The following is a 19909-nucleotide window of genomic DNA, read 5'->3' as shown; positions in this document are numbered from 1 at the left end:
AGGTTTAACCACTTCTTGACCACAAGGATTTGCCCTCTTAATGACCAGGCCATCGGATCGGAGCCGAGCGCCAGAACCAGTTATCACCAGTTAGGCCAGACACTGCTTGATGACCTATTTTAGGCCTGGTTCACAGAGTCTGTACTGACTGACTATATAATAATGTGCATAAGTGAACCAAAGCCCCTAAATTCAGCAATGAAATTGAAGTGAGGTGGAAATTTAATAATTTAAATTTAATAATAGAATACCGTGATAATACCGTATACCGTGGCAAAACCTTAATCAATTAATCGCAGCATGAAAATCTGATACCGTCACAAGCCTAGCGGTGACATAGGCGTGCGCACAGGGTGTGCTGGGTGTGCCTGGGCACACCCTAATCACCTAGGGCACATAGCATTGCCAGTGAGGAGATGGGAAAGATCTCCCTGGGACCTGCTCTGCTCTATTTCTCCTTGCCTACAGGTACATGGCCCCGATACATTACTCTCCCTGCTGGCAAACACATGCATGTGTATTTCAACTTTGGGGTGCACACCTTAATGCAATAGGCTGCGCACACCTATGGGCGGTGTAGGTGGAAGCGGCGGTGGAGGAGGACCAGGGCCGGATTAACAGCATCATGGGCTTGGTGCTGAGGATTTTGAAGGGCCTTAAGGGCCGTGCCTTGCCATGCACCCAGAGGAGGAAGGGTGCAGCCATGCATGCCTAATTCAACATGGGATGCTGTCTCTGAAGCCCATAAACACATCCATGCATCGCCAACTGTCCCTCCTTGTCCGGCCTTCACGCTGTGTGGGGAGGTTCTGAGGGTGCTGCCTGGGGAAGCGAGCATAGAAGCCAGACTTCTGTGTTTACAAGTGACAGAAGAGCGGTAACAGTGAATATGGCCAACCCGGGGCCTATATAAAAGGTAGGGGCCTGGAGCTGCAGCTCCAATAGCCCCTACATTAATCTGGCCCTGAGGAGGAGGACGAGGTAGCCAACACTGCTTCTTTTCAAAAATTTTAAATGAGGGTACACCCCAAAAGAGTGAGAAAGAGCAAAAATGGAACAATGGGTGGGTAAGGTCGGTATCCATTGCTATTCTGCATAAGGTACGGAAAAGTCCCGTGGGATCCATGCCTGGTTCATTTTAATGAACGTGAGCTTGTCCACATTGTCTCTGGACAGGCGGCTGCGCTTGTCTGTTATAACGCCCCCAGCCGTGCTAAATACCCGTTCAGATAATACACTGGCTGCAGGGCACGCCAGCACCTCCAAGGCGTAAAGGGCAAGCTCAAGCCATGTGCCCAATTTGGAGACCCAGAAGTTGAAGGGGGCAGACCCGTCATTCACTACATGTAGGCGTGTGCACACATACTGCTCCACCATGTTGGTAAAATGCTGCCTCCTGCTAAGACGTTCCATCTGAGCTGCTGGTGCTGCTGTTTGTTGTGGCGTGCTGACAAAGCTTTTCCACATTTCGGCCATGCTAACCCTGCCTTCTGAGGTGCTGGCGGTGCCCTGGTTGCGTTGGCGACCTCCTCCTCCTCCTCCTCTGCCTTGTGCTTCCACTGTGGCCCCGCTGTCAGATGGGAATGCCAGCAGCATGGCGTCTACCAGCGTGCGCTTGTACTCGCGCATCTTGCGATCGCGCTCCAGTGAGTGAATTAAGGACGGTACGTTGTCCTTGTAACGGGGATCCAGCAGCGTGGCCACCCAGTAATCAGCACAAGTTAGAATGTGGGCAACTCGGCGGTCGTTGTGGAGACACTGCAGCATGTAATCGCTCATGTGTGCCAGGCTGCCCAGAGGCGACGAAAGGCTGTCCTCTGTGGGAGGTGTATCGTCCGTGTCCTCTGTATCCCCCCAGCCACGCACCAGTGATGGCCATGAGCTGGCCTGGGTGCCACCCTGCTGTGAACATGGTTCCATCTCCTCCTCCAGCTCCTCCTCCTCCTCATCCTCCTCATCCTCCAGAACTGTGCCCCTGCTGGACAATTGCGTCCCTGGCGTTTGCGTGTGCAGGAACCCACCCTCGGAGCCCCTTGCGAATGACTGCCCTGAAAGCCTTGGAAATGTTACCTCTTCATCCTCCTCCTCCTCCTCATCCTGTGCCACATCCTCTTCCATCATCGCCCGAATTGTTTTTTCAAGGAGGCATGGAAGTGGGATAGTTAAGCTGAGAACGGCGTCATTGCCACTGGCCATGTTGGTGGAGTACTCAAAACAGCGCAACAAGGCACACAGGTCTCGCATGGAGGCCCAGTTAAATTAAATAGCGGAATAGAAAATATGATCCAAAAAAAGTGTATGTATATCACACGTACACAACCACACTGGGCCCCAATTACTATTGTTTGTACCCCTAAAAGGCTAGATGAGGAGTAGGGGGAGTATGGAACAGGCAGCACCCTCAAACCTTCAGAAGTATGAGATGAACCCCAACAACTTGGAAAGGTGGATCTCTCTCACACGTACCGACACAGACTATCCCGCAATTCAATTGATCCTCAAAGGTTTTTATTGAATAGCGGAATAGGAAATATGATCAAAAAAAGTGTATGTATCTCGCACGTACACAACCACACTAGGCCCCAATTACTATTGTTTGTACCCCTAAAAGGCTAGATGAGGAGTAGGGGGGGTATGGAACAGGCAGCACCCTCAAACCTTCAGAAGTATGAGATGAACCCCAACAACTTGGAAAGGTGGATCTCTCTCACACGTACCGACACAGACTATCCCGCAATTCAATTGATCCTCAAAGGTTTTTATTGAATAGCGGAATAGGAAATATGATCAAAAAAAGTGTATGTATCTCGCACGTACACAACCACACTAGGCCCCAATTACTATTGTTTGTACCCCTAAAAGGCTAGGAGTAGGGGGAGTATGGAACAGGCAGCACCCTCAAACCTTCAGAAGTATGAGATGAACCCCAACAACTTGGAAAGGTGGATCTCTCTCACACGTACCGACACAGACTATCCCCCAATTTAACTGATCCCCAAAGGTTTTTGATTAAATAGCGGAATAGAAAATATGATCCCAAAAAAGTGTATGTATATCACACGTACACAACCACACTAGGCCCCAATTACTATTGTTTGTACCCCTAAAAGGCTAGGAGTAGGGGGAGTATGGAACAGGCAGCACCCTCAAACCTTCAGAAGTATGAGATGAACCCCAACAACTTGGAAAGGTGGATCTCTCTCACACGTACCGACACAGACTATCCCCCAATTTAACTGATCCCCAAAGGTTTTTGATTAAATAGCGGAATAGAAAATATGATCCAAAAAAAGTGTATGTATATCACACGTACACAACCACACTAGGCCCCAATTACTATTGTTTGTACCCCTAAAAGGCTAGATGAGGAGTAGGGGGGGTATGGAACAGGCAGCACCCTCAAACCTTCAGAAGTATGAGATGAACCCCAACAACTTGGAAAGGTGGATCTCTCTCACACGTACCGACACAGACTATCCCGCAATTCAATTGATCCTCAAAGGTTTTTATTGAATAGCGGAATAGGAAATATGATCAAAAAAAGTGTATGTATCTCGCACGTACACAACCACACTAGGCCCCAATTACTATTGTTTGTACCCCTAAAAGGCTAGATGAGGAGTAGGGGGGGTATGGAACAGGCAGCACCCTCAAACCTTCAGAAGTATGAGATGAACCCCAACAACTTGGAAAGGTGGATCTCTCTCACACGTACCGACACAGACTATCCCGCAATTCAATTGATCCTCAAAGGTTTTTATTGAATAGCGGAATAGGAAATATGATCAAAAAAAGTGTATGTATCTCGCACGTACACAACCACACTAGGCCCCAATTACTATTGTTTGTACCCCTAAAAGGCTAGATGAGGAGTAGGGGGGGTATGGAACAGGCAGCACCCTCAAACCTTCAGAAGTATGAGATGAACCCCAACAACTTGGAAAGGTGGATCTCTCTCACACGTACCGACACAGACTATCCCCCAATTTAACTGATCCCCAAAGGTTTTTGATTAAATAGCGGAATAGAAAATATGATCCCAAAAAAGTGTATGTATATCACACGTACACAACCACACTGGGCCCCAATTACTATTGTTTGTACCCCTAAAAGGCTAGATGAGGAGTAGGGGGAGTATGGAACAGGCAGCACCCTCAAAGCTTCAGAAGTATGAGATGAACCCCAAAAACTTGGAAAGGTGGATCTCACACGTACCGACACAGACTATCCCGCAATTTAATTGATCCCCAAAGGTTTTTATTGAATAGCGGAATAGGAAATATGATCAAAAAAAGGGTATGTATCTCACACGTACAGAAGCACACTAGGCCCCAATTACTATTGTTTGTACACCTAAAAGGATGGATGAGGAGGAGGAGGAGTATGGAACAGGCAGCACCCTCAAACCTTCAGAAGTATGAGATGAACCCCAACAACTTGGAAAGGTGGATCTCTCTCACACGTACCAACACAGACTATCCCCCAATTTAACTGATCCCCAAAGGTTTTTGATTAAATAGCGGAATAGAAAATATGATCCCAAAAAAGTGTATGTATATCACACGTACACAACCACACTAGGCCCCAATTACTATTGTTTGTACCCCTAAAAGGCTAGGAGTAGGGGGAGTATGGAACAGGCAGCACCCTCAAACCTTCAGAAGTATGAGATGAACCCCAACAACTTGGAAAGGTGGATCTCTCTCACACGTACCAACACAGACTATCCCCCAATTTAACTGATCCCCAAAGGTTTTTGATTAAATAGCGGAATAGAAAATATGATCCCAAAAAAGTGTATGTATATCACACGTACACAACCACACTAGGCCCCAATTACTATTGTTTGTACCCCTAAAAGGCTAGGAGTAGGGGGAGTATGGAACAGGCAGCACCCTCAAACCTTCAGAAGTATGAGATGAACCCCAACAACTTGGAAAGGTGGATCTCTCTCACACGTACCAACACAGACTATCCCCCAATTTAACTGATCCCCAAAGGTTTTTGATTAAATAGCGGAATAGAAAATATGATCCAAAAAAAGTGTATGTATATCACACGTACACAACCACACTAGGCCCCAATTACTATTGTTTGTACCCCTAAAAGGCTAGGAGTAGGGGGAGTATGGAACAGGCAGCACCCTCAAACCTTCAGAAGTATGAGATGAACCCCAACAACTTGGAAAGGTGGATCTCTCTCACACGTACCAACACAGACTATCCCCCAATTTAACTGATCCCCAAAGGTTTTTGATTAAATAGCGGAATAGAAAATATGATCCCAAAAAAGTGTATGTATATCACACGTACACAACCACACTAGGCCCCAATTACTATTGTTTGTACCCCTAAAAGGCTAGATGAGGAGTAGGGGGAGTATGGAACAGGCAGCACCCTCAAACCTTCAGTATGAGATTGTGTTCACTGTACCCCACAAAGATTGAGTTCACTGCACCCCACAATGATTGTGTTCACTGCACCCCACAAAGATTGTGTTCACTGCACCTCACAAAGATTGTGTTCACTGTACCCCCCAAAGATTGTGTTCACTGCACCCCACAAAGATTCTGTTCACTGTACCCCACAAAGATTGTGTTCACTGCACCCCAAAAAGATTGTGTTCACTGCACCCCAAAAAGGATGTTGTTCACTGCACCCCAAAAAGGATGTTGTTCACTCCACCCCAAAAAGATTGTGTTCACTGCACCCCACAAAGATTGTGTTCACTGCACCCCAAAAAGATTGTGTTCACTGCACCCCAAAAATGATTTTGTTCACTGCACCCCAAAAAGGATTTTGTTCACTGCACCCCAAAAAGGATGTTGTTCACTCCACCCCAAAAAGATTGTGTTCACTGCACCCCAAAAAGATTGTGTTCACTGCACCCCACAAAGGATTTTGTTCACTGCACCCCAAAAAGATTGTGTTCACTGCACCCCAAAAAGGATGTTGTTCACTGCACCCCAAAAAGGATTTTGTTCACTGCACCCCAAAAAGATTGTGTTCACTGCACCCCACAAAGGATTTTGTTCACTGCACCCCACAAAGATTGTGTTCACTGCACACCAAAAAGGATTGTGTTCACTGCACCCCAAAAAGATTTTGTTCACTGCACCCCAAAAAGATTGTGTTCACTGCAGCCCAAAAAGATTGTGTTCACTGCAGCCCAAAAAGATTGTGTTCACTGCAGCCCAAAAAGATTGTGTTCACTGCAGCCCAAAAAGATTGTGTTCACTGCAGCTCACACACAGAAAAATGGATGTGGATCACTGACACCTGCCTATCTCCAATCCCACACCACACAGCAATATCGATTGTAGTTTGTAGAACACAGTTTCCCTAAAATTCAGCAGACTCTGTCCCTAACAGGATTGAGAAGAGATCGTAGATCAGGATTGAGTGCAGACCCCACCCCCCACACAGCAATATCGATTGTAGTTTGTAGAAGACACTGACCCTATATAATTCAGCAGACTCTATCCCTAAAATGCCTACAACTCGCCCTGCCTAAACACTCCGACCTGTCCCTCAATTCTATCCGGACACAAATGTTTTTTTCCTGCCTATCTTTCCCTAATCAGCAGCCAGCACGTTGATGTGTGCTCTGTCCCTGAATCTAAGCAGCATAATGACGCCGCTGCGGCTGCCTCGAACTTATAAAGACTTGGTCACATGCTTCAGACGGCCAATCACAGCTACTGAGACATTTGCAGGCATGGCTGGGATGGCTTAAGGCACACCAGTTAAACGATTGTTGATTGGCTGTTGAAAGCCCGCCATGAAAAGAGCGCCAAAGCATGCAAAACCCGGAAATAAAACGACCGAACACGGATTTTTACCCGAACATACAGTAAAGTGTCCGTGTCCGTGTTCGGGTACAAAAAATCCAATTATTCGGTACGAACACGAATAATACAGTCCGTGTTCGCTCAACACTAATTACCTATTTCTATTGATCTCCTATTTCTACTGATTCCCTATTTCTATTGATCCCTTATTTCTACCAATCATCTATTTCTATCAATCCCCGATTCCCACTGATCCTCTGTTTCTATCAATCCCCTATTTCTATCAACCTCACATTTCTATTGACCCCTTATTTTTTTCAATCCCTTAATTTTATTGATCGCCTTTTCCATTGATCCCCCATTTCAATTGATCCTTTTTTTCCTATTGATCCCTAATTTCCATTGATCCTCTATTTTCTATTATTCCCTATTTCTATCAATTACTTTTTTTCTATTGATCCCCTATTAATACTGATTCCCTGTTTCTATTGATCCCTTATTTCTATCATCTATTTCTATCAATCATCTATTTCTATTAACCATTTATTTCTATCAATCCTCTACTCCCAATGATCCTCTTTTTCTATCAAAACCCTATTATCATTGATCCCCTATTTATATGGACCTCACATTTCTATTAACCCCTTTTTTCCATCAATTACCCATTTCTATCAGTTCCTATTTCTATTGATCCCCCACTTCCTTCAATCCCTTAATTTTATTTATCTTCTCTTTCCATTGATCCCTTATTTCTATCTTTCTCCTATTTCCACCAATTTCCCATTTCCATTGATCTCCTATTTCCACTGATCCTCTATTTTGTATTAATCCTCTATTTCTATCAATTACCTATTTCTATTGATCCTCTGTTTCTTTCAATTACCTATTTCTATTGATCCTCTGTTTCTTTCAATTACCTATTTCTATTAATCTTCTATTGCTACTGATTCCCTATTTCTATTGATCCCTTATTTCTATCATTCATCTATTTCTATCAATTCACGATTTCTATTGACCTCACATTTCTATTGATTCCCCTATTACTATTTCTATCAGTTCCTATTTCTAACAATCCATTAATTTTATCGATCTTCTATTGCCATTGATCCCTTATTTATAGCTTTCTCCTTTCTCCATTGATCCCCCATTTCCATTGATCCTTTATTTTCTATTGATCCCCTATTTCCATTGTTCCCCCATTTTTTTAATCTCCTATTTCAATCAATTACCTATTTCTATTGATCTCCTATCTCTACTGATTCCATATTTCTAATGATCCCTTATTTCTTCCAATAATCTATTTCTATCAATCCCCTATTTCTATCAACCTCACATTTTTATTGACCCCCTATTTTTGTCAATCCCTTAATTTTATTGATCTCCTTCTTCCATTGATCACCCATTTCCACTGATCCTTTTTTGTTCTATTGATCCCTAATTTCAGTTGATCCTCTATTTTCTAATATTACCTATTTCTATCAATCACTTATTTCTATTTAGCTCTTATTTCTACTGATTCCCTGTTTCTATTGATCCCTGATTTTTATCAATCATCTATTTCTATCAACCATCTATTTCTATCAATCCCCTATTCCCAATTATGTTTTTTTTTTTCTATCAAAACCCTATTATTATTGATCCCCTATTTCTATGGACTTCACATTTCTATTAACCCCTTTTTTCCCATCAATTATCCATTTCTATCAGTTCCTATTTCTTTTGATCCCCCATTTCTTTCAATCCTTAATTTTATTTATCTTCTATTTCCATTGATCCCTTATTTCTAGCTTTCTCCTATTTCCATTGATTCCCCATTTCCATTGATCTCCTACTTCAATTGATCTTCTATTTCCACTGATCCTCTATTTTGTATTAATCCCCTATTTCTTTCAATTACCTATTTCTATTAATCTTCTATTTCTACTGATTCCCTATTGCTATTGATCCCTTATTTCTATCATTCATCTATTTCTATCAATCCCCGATTTCTATTGACCTCACATTTCTATTGATCCCCTATTACTATTTCTATCAGTTCCTATTTCTCTCAATCCAATAATTTTATCGATCTCCTGTTGCCATTGATCCCTTATCTCTAGCTTTCTCCTATTTCCATTGATCCCCTATTTCCATTGATCCTTTATTTTCTATTGATCCCTATTTCCATTGATCCTCCATTTTTTTAAATCCCCTATTACAATCAATTACCTATTACTAGTGATCCCCTATTCCACTGATTCGCTATTTCTATTGATCCCTTATTTCTATCAGTTCTCTTTTTCTTTGGATCCTCTATTTCTATCAATCCCTATTTCTATTGATCTCTTATTTCTACTGATTTCGTATTTCTATTGATCCCTTATTTATACCAATCATCTATTTCTATCAATCCCCAATTCCCACTGATCCTCTGTTTCTATTAATCCCCTATTGCTATCAATCTCACATTTCCATTGACCCCCGATTTCTATTTTTGTCAATCCCTTAATTTTATTGATCTCCTTCTTCCATTGATCCTTCCCCCATTTCCACTGATCATTTTTTTCTATTGATCCCTAATTTCCATTGATCCTCTATTTTTTATTATTCCCTATTTCTATTAATTACTTATTTCTATTGATCTCCTATTTCTACTGATTCCCTGTTTCTATTGATCCCTTATTTCTATCAACCATCTATATCAATCTCCTATTCCCAATGATCCTCTTTTTCTATCAAAAACCTATTATCATTGATCCCCTATTTCTATGGACCTCACATTTCTATTGAACCCTTTTTTTTCCCATCAAATACCCACTTCTGTCAGTTCCTATTTCTATTGATCCCCCACTTCTTTCAATCCCTTAATTTTATGTATCTTCTATTTCCATCAATCCCCCATTTCCATTGATCTCCTACTTCAATAGATCTCCTATTTCCACTGATCCTCTAGTTTGTATTTATCCTCTATTTTTATCAATTACCTATTTCTATTAATCTCCATTTCTACTGATTCCCTATTTCCAATGATTCCTTATTTCGGTCAGTTATCTATTTCTATTGATCCTCTATTTCTATCAATTACCTATTACTATTAATCTTCTTTCTACTGATTCCATATTTCTATTGATACCTTATTTCTATCAATCATCTATGTATATTGGTCCCCTATTTCTATCAATCCCAATTTCTATTGATCTCCTATTTCTACTGATTCCCTATTTCTATTAACTTCTTATTTCTATCAGTTATCTATTTCCATCAATCCCCTATTCCTACTGATCCTCTGTTTCTAGCGATACCATTTTTATAATTGATCCCCTATTTCTAGCAACCTCACATTTCTATTGATCCCCTATTTCTATAAATTCCCTATTTCTATGATATTTTATTGATCTCCTATTTTAAATGATATCCCATTTCTATCGATCCCCTATTTCGATTGCTCTCCTATTTCCATTGATCACCTCTTTCTATCAATCTCCTATTTCCCCTAATCCTCTGCTTCCATGGACCCCCTATTGTCATTCTATTGATCCATAATTTATATGAATCCTCTATTTCTGTCAATCATCTATTTCTATCAATCTCTTAATTCTATTGATCCCCTATTTCCATTGATCCCCCATTTCTATCGATCCCCTATTTCAATTGCTCTCCTATTTCCATAGAAAAGTAAAGAGACCCAGTGATGACATCACACGGTCTAAAATTAGGAATGAAAAGGAAATGGAAAGGTTTTATCAAACAAACAAGCCAAAAAGTGTGTGTGTGGGGGGAAGGGGGGGGGGGGACCAGGAAAGGCAAAATATAAGCCAATTAAACATCAGAATTAGTTGCTAATTTCACTTTTTTTAAATAGCAACAAAGTAACCTTAAAGGTGCGGTGTGATTGTATATCAGAATTACAGTTCTTATAGATATACAGAAAACAGAATGTGTGATCACCTGTTATACATCAGACGCTTGAAGTCCTGGAATAAGGTGTCCTTGTTCTTATCCAGAAACCCTTCAACTGAATATCTGAAATTCATGAGAGATTCCATTGTTACAATGTTTCAGGACAGTGATTAGTGACACCACTACTGACACCTCTACTGACCCCGCCACTGACACCGCCACTGACACCGCCACTGACACCGCTACTGACACTTCTACTGACACCTCTACTGACACCGCCACTGACACCTCTACTGACACCACGACTGACACCTCTACTGACACCGCCACTGACACCGCTACTGACACCGCTACTGACACTTCTACTGACACCGCCACTGACACCTCTACTGACACTTCTACTGACACCTCTACTGACACCACGACTGACACTTCTACTGACACCGCCACTGACACTGCTACTGACACCACGACTGACACCTCTACTGACACTTCTACTGACACCTCTACTGACACCACGACTGACACTTCTACTGACACCGCCACTGACCCCTCTACTGACACCACGACTGACACCTCTACTGACACCACGACTGACACTTCTACTGACACCGCCACTGACACCTCTACTGACACCACGACTGACACCTCTACTGACACCGCCACTGACACCGCTACTGACACCGCTACTGACACTTCTACTGACACCGCCACTGACACCTCTACTGACACTTCTACTGACACCTCTACTGACACCATGACTGACACCTCTACTGACACCGCTACTGACACTGCTACTGACACTTTTACTGACACCACGACTGACACCTTTACTGACACTGCTACTGACACTTCTACTGACACCTCTACTGACACCGCCACTGACACCTCTACTGACACTTCTACTGACACCTCTACTGACACCTCTACTAACACTTCTACTGACACCTCTACTGACACCGCTACTGACACCACTACTGACACCTCTACTGACACCTCTACTGACACCTCTACTGACACCACTACTGACACCGCTACTGACACCTCTACTGACACCACTACTGACACCGCCACTGACACCTCTACTGACACCACGACTGACACTTCTACTGACACCGCCACTGACACTGCTACTGACACCACGACTGACACCTCTACTGACACTGCTACTGACACCTCTACTGACACCACGACTGACACCTCTACTAACACCTCTACTGACACTGCTACTGACACCTCTACTGACACCACGACTGACACCTCTACTAACACCTCTACTGACACTGCTACTGACACTTCTACTGACACCGCCACTGACACCTCTACTGACACTTCTACTGACACCTCTACTGACACCTCTACTGACACCGCCACTGACACCATGACTGACACCTCTACTGACACCGCTACTGACACTGCTACTGACACTTTTACTGACACCACGACTGACACCTTTACTGACACTGCTACTGACACTTCTACTGACACCTCTACTGACACCGCCACTGACACCTCTACTGAAACTTCTACTGACACCTCTACTGACACCTCTACTGACACCTCTACTGACACTTCTACTGACACCTCTACTGACACCGCTACTGACACCACTACTATCATCTCTACTGACACCGCTACTGACACCTCTACTGACACCGCTACTGACACCGCTACTGACACCTCGACTGACACCGCTACTGACACCTCTACTGACACTGCTACTGACACTTCTACTGACACCTCTACTGACACCGCTACTGACACCGCTACTGACACCACTACTGACACTTCTACTGACACCACTACTGACACTTATACTGACACCTCTACTGAAACCTCTACTGACACCACTACTGACACCGCTACTGACACCTCTACTGACACCACTACTGACACCTCTACTGACACCGCTTCTGACACCGCTACTGACACCACTACTGACACCTCTATTGACACCGCTACCGATAGTGCTAATGACACCGCTTCTGACACCTCTACTGACACCGCTACTGACACCGCTACTGACACCGCTACCGATAGTGCTAATGACACCGATACTGACACCGCTACTGACACCGCTACTGACACCTCTACTGACACCTCAACTGACACCGCTACTGACACCTCTACTGACACCGCTACTGACACCGCTACCGATAGTGCTAATGACACCGATACTGACACCGCTACTGACACCGCTACTGACACCGCTACTGACACTTCTACTGACACCTCAACTGACATCGCTCTCTACTGACACCGCTACTGACTCCTCTATTGACACCATTACTGACACTGCTACTGACACCTCTACTGACATCGCTACCGATCCTGCTACTGACATTGCTCTCTACTGACACTGCTACTGACACCTCTACTGACACTGCTACTGACACCTCTACTAATACCTGTACTGACATCTCTACTAACACCCGTACTGACACCTCTACTGACACCTCTATCGACACCTCTACTTAAACCCGTACTAACACCCATACTGACATCTCTACTAACACCCGTACTGACATCTCTACTAACACCCATACTGACATCTCTACTAACACCCGTACTGACACTTCTACTAACACCCATACTGACACCTCTACTGACACCTCTACTAACACCTGTACTGACACTTCCACTGACACCTCTATCGACACCTCTACTAAAACCCATACTGACACCTCTACTGACAACCATACTGACGCCTCTACTAACACCCGTACTGACACCTCTACTAACACCCGTACTGACACCTCTATCGACACCTCTACTAAATCCCATAATAACACCCGTACTAACACCCGTACTGACATCTCTACTAACACCCGTACAGACACTTCTACTAACACCCGTACTGACACCTCTACTAACACCTGTACTGACACTTCTACTAACACCCATACTGACACCTCTACTGACACCTCTACTAACACCCGTACTGACACCTCTACTAACACCTGTACTGACACTTCCACTGACACCTCTATCGACACCTCTACTAAAACCCGTACTGACATCTCTACTGACAACCATACTGACACCTCTACTAACAGACGTACTGACACCTCTATGGATATATCTCTGTATTTGTACTTACGTCACATTGCCAGCGTAGTGCTTTATCCGGAAGTCGCGGTTAAACGCCATGGACTTGTCTGTCGGAGAAAGCTAGAAAACAGGGGAACACAGAGGTCAGCCATGTCTCAGAATAAAGGGGACCTTCCCCCTCCTCAGATAAAATCTTCCCCAATTCATTTTAAACCTTTTCCACAGTTTAATGCTGAAAAAACTTACCAGCCCAGTGAACCCGGCGCTGTCCTCTTCTCGTCCATCGCTTTGCAGCTCCATGCCTGGTCCCACGCCGCCATCCTTCTTCTCTATGTCCTCAGGAGCCGGCTGTCTCTTCCAGGTTCCTACAGCCGCCCCCTGAGGATCCGGCACCAGATCTCACGCATGCACAGGGGGAGATCTGGCCCTTTGATGTTCAGTTTAGAGAGCGGGAGTCTGAACATTTCCGTGAAATGTTAAACACATTGGCTATTGAATATTATGGAGGAGGGAGGAAGTATATTGGACATCATTTTATTTTTGCTGGATCCACACTCCAAATTTTACATTTTAAAACCAAATGTTCCAACTAAGAGCAGAGACCACAAGATGTCTAATACATTTATTATCCCAAATAAAAATCCCATCTTATCTGCTTCCATGCTTGAGCCATGAGGTTCACTTCTTTGCCCTGCAGACTTCCAGATTCTCCAGGAATCGTGGCTCTTGAAGGTACAGGTAGATACAATGTCTTCACAGAGGTAATCGTTTTGCTAAATTTGTGATTTTGTGACGGGAGTCACTTTTATGACAAATAATTTATAAAGTAAGGTCTGCAGGCACCGACCACAAGGTTTGCTCTTGGATACGGAACTAGTTAAAGGGGCGTGTCCAAAGGGTGGTGGCGAATGGCGCATACTCAGACTGGTCTGGGGTGGTAAGCGGGGTCCCCCAAGGCTCAGTCCTGGGACCAATTTTGTTCAATTTATTCATAAACAGCATTGAGGACGGGATCAGTAGTTCGTTATCAGTTTTTACAGATGACACAAAATTAGGCAGGGCAATAACTGCACAGCATGAAGCAGATATCCTACAGAATGACCTGGACAAAATAACGGAGTGGGCAACGACATGGCAAATGAGGTTTAATGTGGAGAAGTGTAAGGTTTTGCACTTGGGGGCTAAAAACATAAAAACACAATACACGTTAGGGGGGGGGAAAACTCTGGGGGAATCAAAAATGGAGAAAGATCTGGGAGTCTTGGTAGAGGATAGAATAAGCAATGGCATGCAATGTCAAGCTGCAGCTGCCAAAGCCGGCAGAATATTAGCATGCATAAAGAAAGGGATGTATTCCAGAGATAAGACTATAATCCTTCCACTTTATAAAACTCTGGTCCGACCGCATCTGGAGTATTCTGTCCAGTTCTGGTCGCCAGTCCTCAGGAGGGATGTGTTGGAGCTGGAGAGAGTCCAGAGAAGGGCAACTAAACTGATTAGGGGATTGGAGGACCTTAACTATGAAGAGCGCTTACAAGCACTTGATTTATTCTCCCTGGAGAGGAGACGCCTGAGAGGGGACATGATAGCAATTTATAAATACCTCAAAGGTGACCTCAGCATAGAAAAAAAGCTATTCAGTCGCAAGGAATGCATGAGGAGTCGAGGCCATACAATGCGATTAGAGGAGAAGCGATTTAACCTCAGGCTACACAGGGGGTTCTTTACTGTACGGGCTACAAGATTGTGGAATTCTCTACCACAAATGGTAGTAACTGCGGGGAGTATGGCTACATTTAAGAGACTCTTGGATGTACACCTCAAGGATAAAAACATTCAGGGGTATGGGAAATGATTACAGCCACACACACCTACACAGGTTGAACTGGATGGACTATTGTCTTTATCAACCTCAACTACTATGTAACTATGTAACTGTGTAACTAAACAATTCCCAGAGCACTATGGGTTAGCAAAGGAGAATAAACATTGGAACAGCTTGCTTTAAGGCTCTGTTTGTCTAACTGAATCTCAGGAAAAAGCCACCTGATAAAGGAAAGGTTTCTGCTTTGATAAATGCTTTGTGCACTGGTGCGCAGTCATGTTGGAACGGGAAGGGGCCATCCTCAAACTCTTCCCACAAAGTTTGGAACATGAAATTGTCCAAAATGTCTTGGTATGCTGACGCCTCACAAATGTGCTTCTGGAAGAAAGGTCAAACTAAGGGCCAAGCCCAACCTCTGAAAAACAACCAGAGACCATAATCCCTCCACCAAATTATTTGGACCAGTGCACAAAGCAAGGTCCATAAAGACATGGATGAGCAAGTTTGGGGGTGGAGGAACTTGACTGGCCTGACCTCAACCCGATAGAACACCTTTGGGATGAATTAGAGTGAGCCAGGCCTTCTCTCCAACATCAGTGCCTGACCTCACAAATGCTCTTCTGGAAGAATGGTCAAACATTCCCATAGACACACTCCTAAACCTTGTGGACAGCCTTCCCAGAAGAGTTGAAGCTGTTATAGCTGCAAAGGGTGGAGCCAACTCAATATTGAACCCTACGGACTAAGACTGGGATGCCATTAAAGTTCATGTGCGTGTAAAGGCAGGCGTCCCAATACTTTTGGTAATATAGTATATCTTGGATGTTGTTATCGGTCCTTTTGGGGCAACGTAATAATGGGTGGACATTCGGCTATCCTACCCACCGGTAGAAATATGCAGATTCACATAACAAATATATATGCTGTGTTGTTGTCAAGATGTATTTTGGTACTAATGTCGTATTGTTCTAGGTAGCTTACTCTTTTCTTGTCTGGGTCCTGAGGAAGCCAAATATCTGGTGAAACGTGTTGACCTTATAGACAGCTATAGATATATATTTATATATAATTATATATATTTATAGTATATATATTTTTTTAATATATATATATATATATATATATATATATATATATTTATATATAATTATATATATATTTTTTTAATATATATATATATATATATATATATATATATATATATATATATATGTGTGTGTGTGTGTGTATATATATATATATACAGTATATATATATATACACACACATATACATACACAGTATACAGTATATATATATATATATATTTTTTTTTTTAGTCCTCACCATAGTAAGGAAACTATGTACAAAGCCATTGCACGTTCCCTTTAGGTTCTGATCCTCAAGGGAAGACATTCTCCTACACACAATGCTTAGACAGGTTCGTAGTTGGAAGCCCCCTATATAGGCGGAGCGGGGTATCGCCAGGTCCCCAATAAATCTGGCAGGATATAGACAGTAATGGGACCTCACCTTCCTGCTGCTGTAATGAGGGTGTTTCCCCAATTTGCTGTTCATGGACTCCAGGAAAATGGTGTCAGTAACATCGCCCACCGTCAGACACGCCTCATCCAAGATGGAGATGATCCCTTTATGTTGCTGCTCCACCAGATCCACAATGATCTGATTGTTGAAGTACTCAATCTAAGGGAGATCACAAAAAAACACATCGAAAAGTTTTCATCATTAAAGGGTATGCAAAAATTTTCGACACCATGGGTCAGGGTCTGACCTTCTTTCATTTTTTATTTTTTGGAGGTCTGTATCCCCACTGGGAAGAGTCACCTTTCCTTTTCGTCCTGGTGACCCATGATAAAGAATGTTTTTTATTTTATATGTTTTAATAATGGTTATATTGACAATATTATAGTGCTTATATGCTAATGTTGAGTTTTTTTTATATAATAACAAGAATTGCTTTGCAGAGAGATGTTGTTTGGACAAGTTGTTGTTCTCTGGATCCATGAAAAGTCTTGTTGTGCAATGTGGAGATACCATCAGTCTGAATGTCCTACAGAAATGTATTTGAAATCCTAGTTAGGTTGATAAATTGTTCCAAAAGAACAGAAATGAAGGTCTCCTGTGAGTGGTAATGCGATGCTTGTGAAAATTCTTAAGATTAATGGTTAATACGTTAAATGTTCACATTTCGGGTGGACTGGACCTTGATTGGTACATTCTCGCATTTTTTTCCATGTTTATTTTTCATGAGGTGCCATTTTAGGTATAAATACAAAAAAGAGACAATTGTGGCCTCATCCAGATCATATGGAGAACAAAACTAGGTAAAAAACCGGAGTGGCAATCTCAGGTAACCTACAATGACAGACTATAATGGCAAAAAAATTAAGACAATTTTTAGATAAAATAAAAAATAATCTTTATTGTACAATGTTAAAATAGATAAAAATACAGGTATCATACCCCAAATATATGGGGAAAATAATACCTTCTAATTAGCTATACTGTATGTAGCTCATTGAGAACACATACAATCACATATATACACAAAGGTAAATTCAATCCAGTATGAATGGTGTGCACTTAGCCTGCTGGCTATAAGGTCAACACGTTTCGCCAGATATTTGGCTTCCTCAGGACCCAGACAGGAAAAGAGAAGGCAACCTAGAACAATACAATATTAGTACCAAAATACATCATGACAACAACATAGCATATATATTATATATATATATATATATATATATATATATATATATATATTCACATATATAAAAAAATATATATGCTGTGTTGTTGTCATGATGTATTTTGGTACTAATATTGTATTGTTTTAGGTAGCCTACACTTTTCCTGTCTGGGTCCTGAGGAAGCCAAATATCTAGCGAAACGTGTTGACCTTATAGACAGCAGGCTAAGCACACGCCATTCATATTAGATTGAACTTACCTTTGTGTCTTATCTTGGATGCCATTAAAGTTCATATGCGTGTAAAGGCAGGCGTCCCAATACTTGTGGTAATATAGTGTGTGTTGAATACTGGAAATGGAAAGGATGTATTCTTGGATGTGGTTATCGGTCCTTTTGGGACAAGATATTACCGCTCTCCCAGGGCAGTCATCTTACTCTGCCTTCCTAATCATATTTACTGGGATTTATTCACCTAACTAGGTCTTGCATACAGGGCCCATACAATTATTTTGATATATTATATGAGTGTTAGTTACCTTGTATGGTTATATATGATAAATTTTGTATACTTGGATTTGACCGCCTCCATCTGTGTGCATTGGGGGGGTAATTTGGCCGCTGTGCCCACCCCGGGCATTGATGGGTGGACGTTCCATTATCATACCCATCGGTCTGTTTTACCATCGAACAATTACGATTTTTATTTTATTTTATCTACAAACTACCTCCATTGTTTTGCCCTTATAGGTTACCGGAGATTACAATACTAGTTTTATTTTCTGTGCAGGGAGAGGTAAAGAAAGAAGAGGAAAGAAGAGGTAAAGGAAGGAGAGGAGAGGTAAAGAAAGGAGAGGAGAGGTAAAGAAAGGAGAGGAGCGGTAAAGAAAGGAGAGGAGAGGTAAAGAAAGAAGAGGAGAGGTAAAGGAAGGAGAGGAGAAGTAAAGAATGGAGAGGGGAGGAGCAAAGAGGAGATGTAAAGAAAGGTAAGTAGAGAAGAGCAACCAACAGAACCCCCCCCCCCTCCTTTCCTCATATTAAACTAATTGTGTTAGGAAATGAGAGGAAAAGAGAGGAGAAGTGAGGAGATGAAGGTGAGGAGAGGTAAAGAAAGAAGAGGAGAGGGGAGGTAAAGGAAGGAGAGGAGATGAGAGGTGAGGAGAGGTGCAAAACGTTATGTTTGGCGTAAAAGCAACACAGCTCATCACCCTGAACACACCATCCCCACTGTGAAACATGGTGGTGGCAGCATCATGGTTTGGGCCTGCTTTTCTTCAGCAGAGACAGGGAAGATGGTTAAAATTGATGGGAAGATGGATGGAGCCAAATACAGGACCATTCTGGAAGAAAACCTGATGGAGTCTGCAAAAGACCTGAGACTGGGACGGAGATTTGTCTTCCAACAAGACAATGATCCAAAACATAAAGCAAAATCTACAATGGAATGGTTCACAAATAAACATATCCAGGTGTTAAAATGGCCAAGTCAAAGTCCAGACCTGAATCCAATCGAGAATCTGTGGAAAGAACTGAAAACTGCTGTTCACAAACGCTCTCCATCCAACCTCACTGAGCTCAAGCTGTTTTGCAAGGAGGAATGGGCAAAAATTTCAGTCTCTCGATGTGCAAAACTGATAGAGACATACCCCAAGCGACTTACAGCTGTAATCGCAGCA

At 42.6% G+C, this 19909-nt stretch overlaps 1 protein-coding gene and 1 long non-coding RNA gene across 3 annotated transcripts in view; both read right to left on the bottom strand.

The window, feature by feature from the left end:
* The window catches only part of LOC309556750, a 489144-nt gene that overhangs the window by 221790 nt on the left and 247445 nt on the right, over positions 1–19909 (bottom strand). The gene's annotated exons all lie outside the window — the stretch shown is intronic.
* LOC309556744 (unconventional myosin-Ig-like) overlaps positions 1–19909 on the bottom strand; it is a 314471-nt gene that overhangs the window by 181820 nt on the left and 112742 nt on the right. For both annotated transcript variants that reach the window (XM_082259231.1, XM_082259232.1), the window contains exons 11-13: positions 17058–17228; positions 13770–13840; positions 10718–10792 (exon numbers count right to left, since the gene is read on the bottom strand). In XM_082259231.1, the coding sequence (XP_082115357.1) occupies positions 10718–10792; positions 13770–13840; positions 17058–17228 (317 nt within the window). The remainder of the gene's footprint in view (positions 1–10717; positions 10793–13769; positions 13841–17057; positions 17229–19909) is intronic.

This window comes from Pelophylax lessonae, assembly GCF_965119305.1.
Source record: "Pelophylax lessonae genome assembly, chromosome: 5".
Classification (NCBI taxonomy): Eukaryota; Metazoa; Chordata; class Amphibia; order Anura; family Ranidae; genus Pelophylax; species Pelophylax lessonae.
Note: the sequence above shows the minus strand (reverse complement) of the source record. Positions and strands in the feature narration are given on the sequence as shown.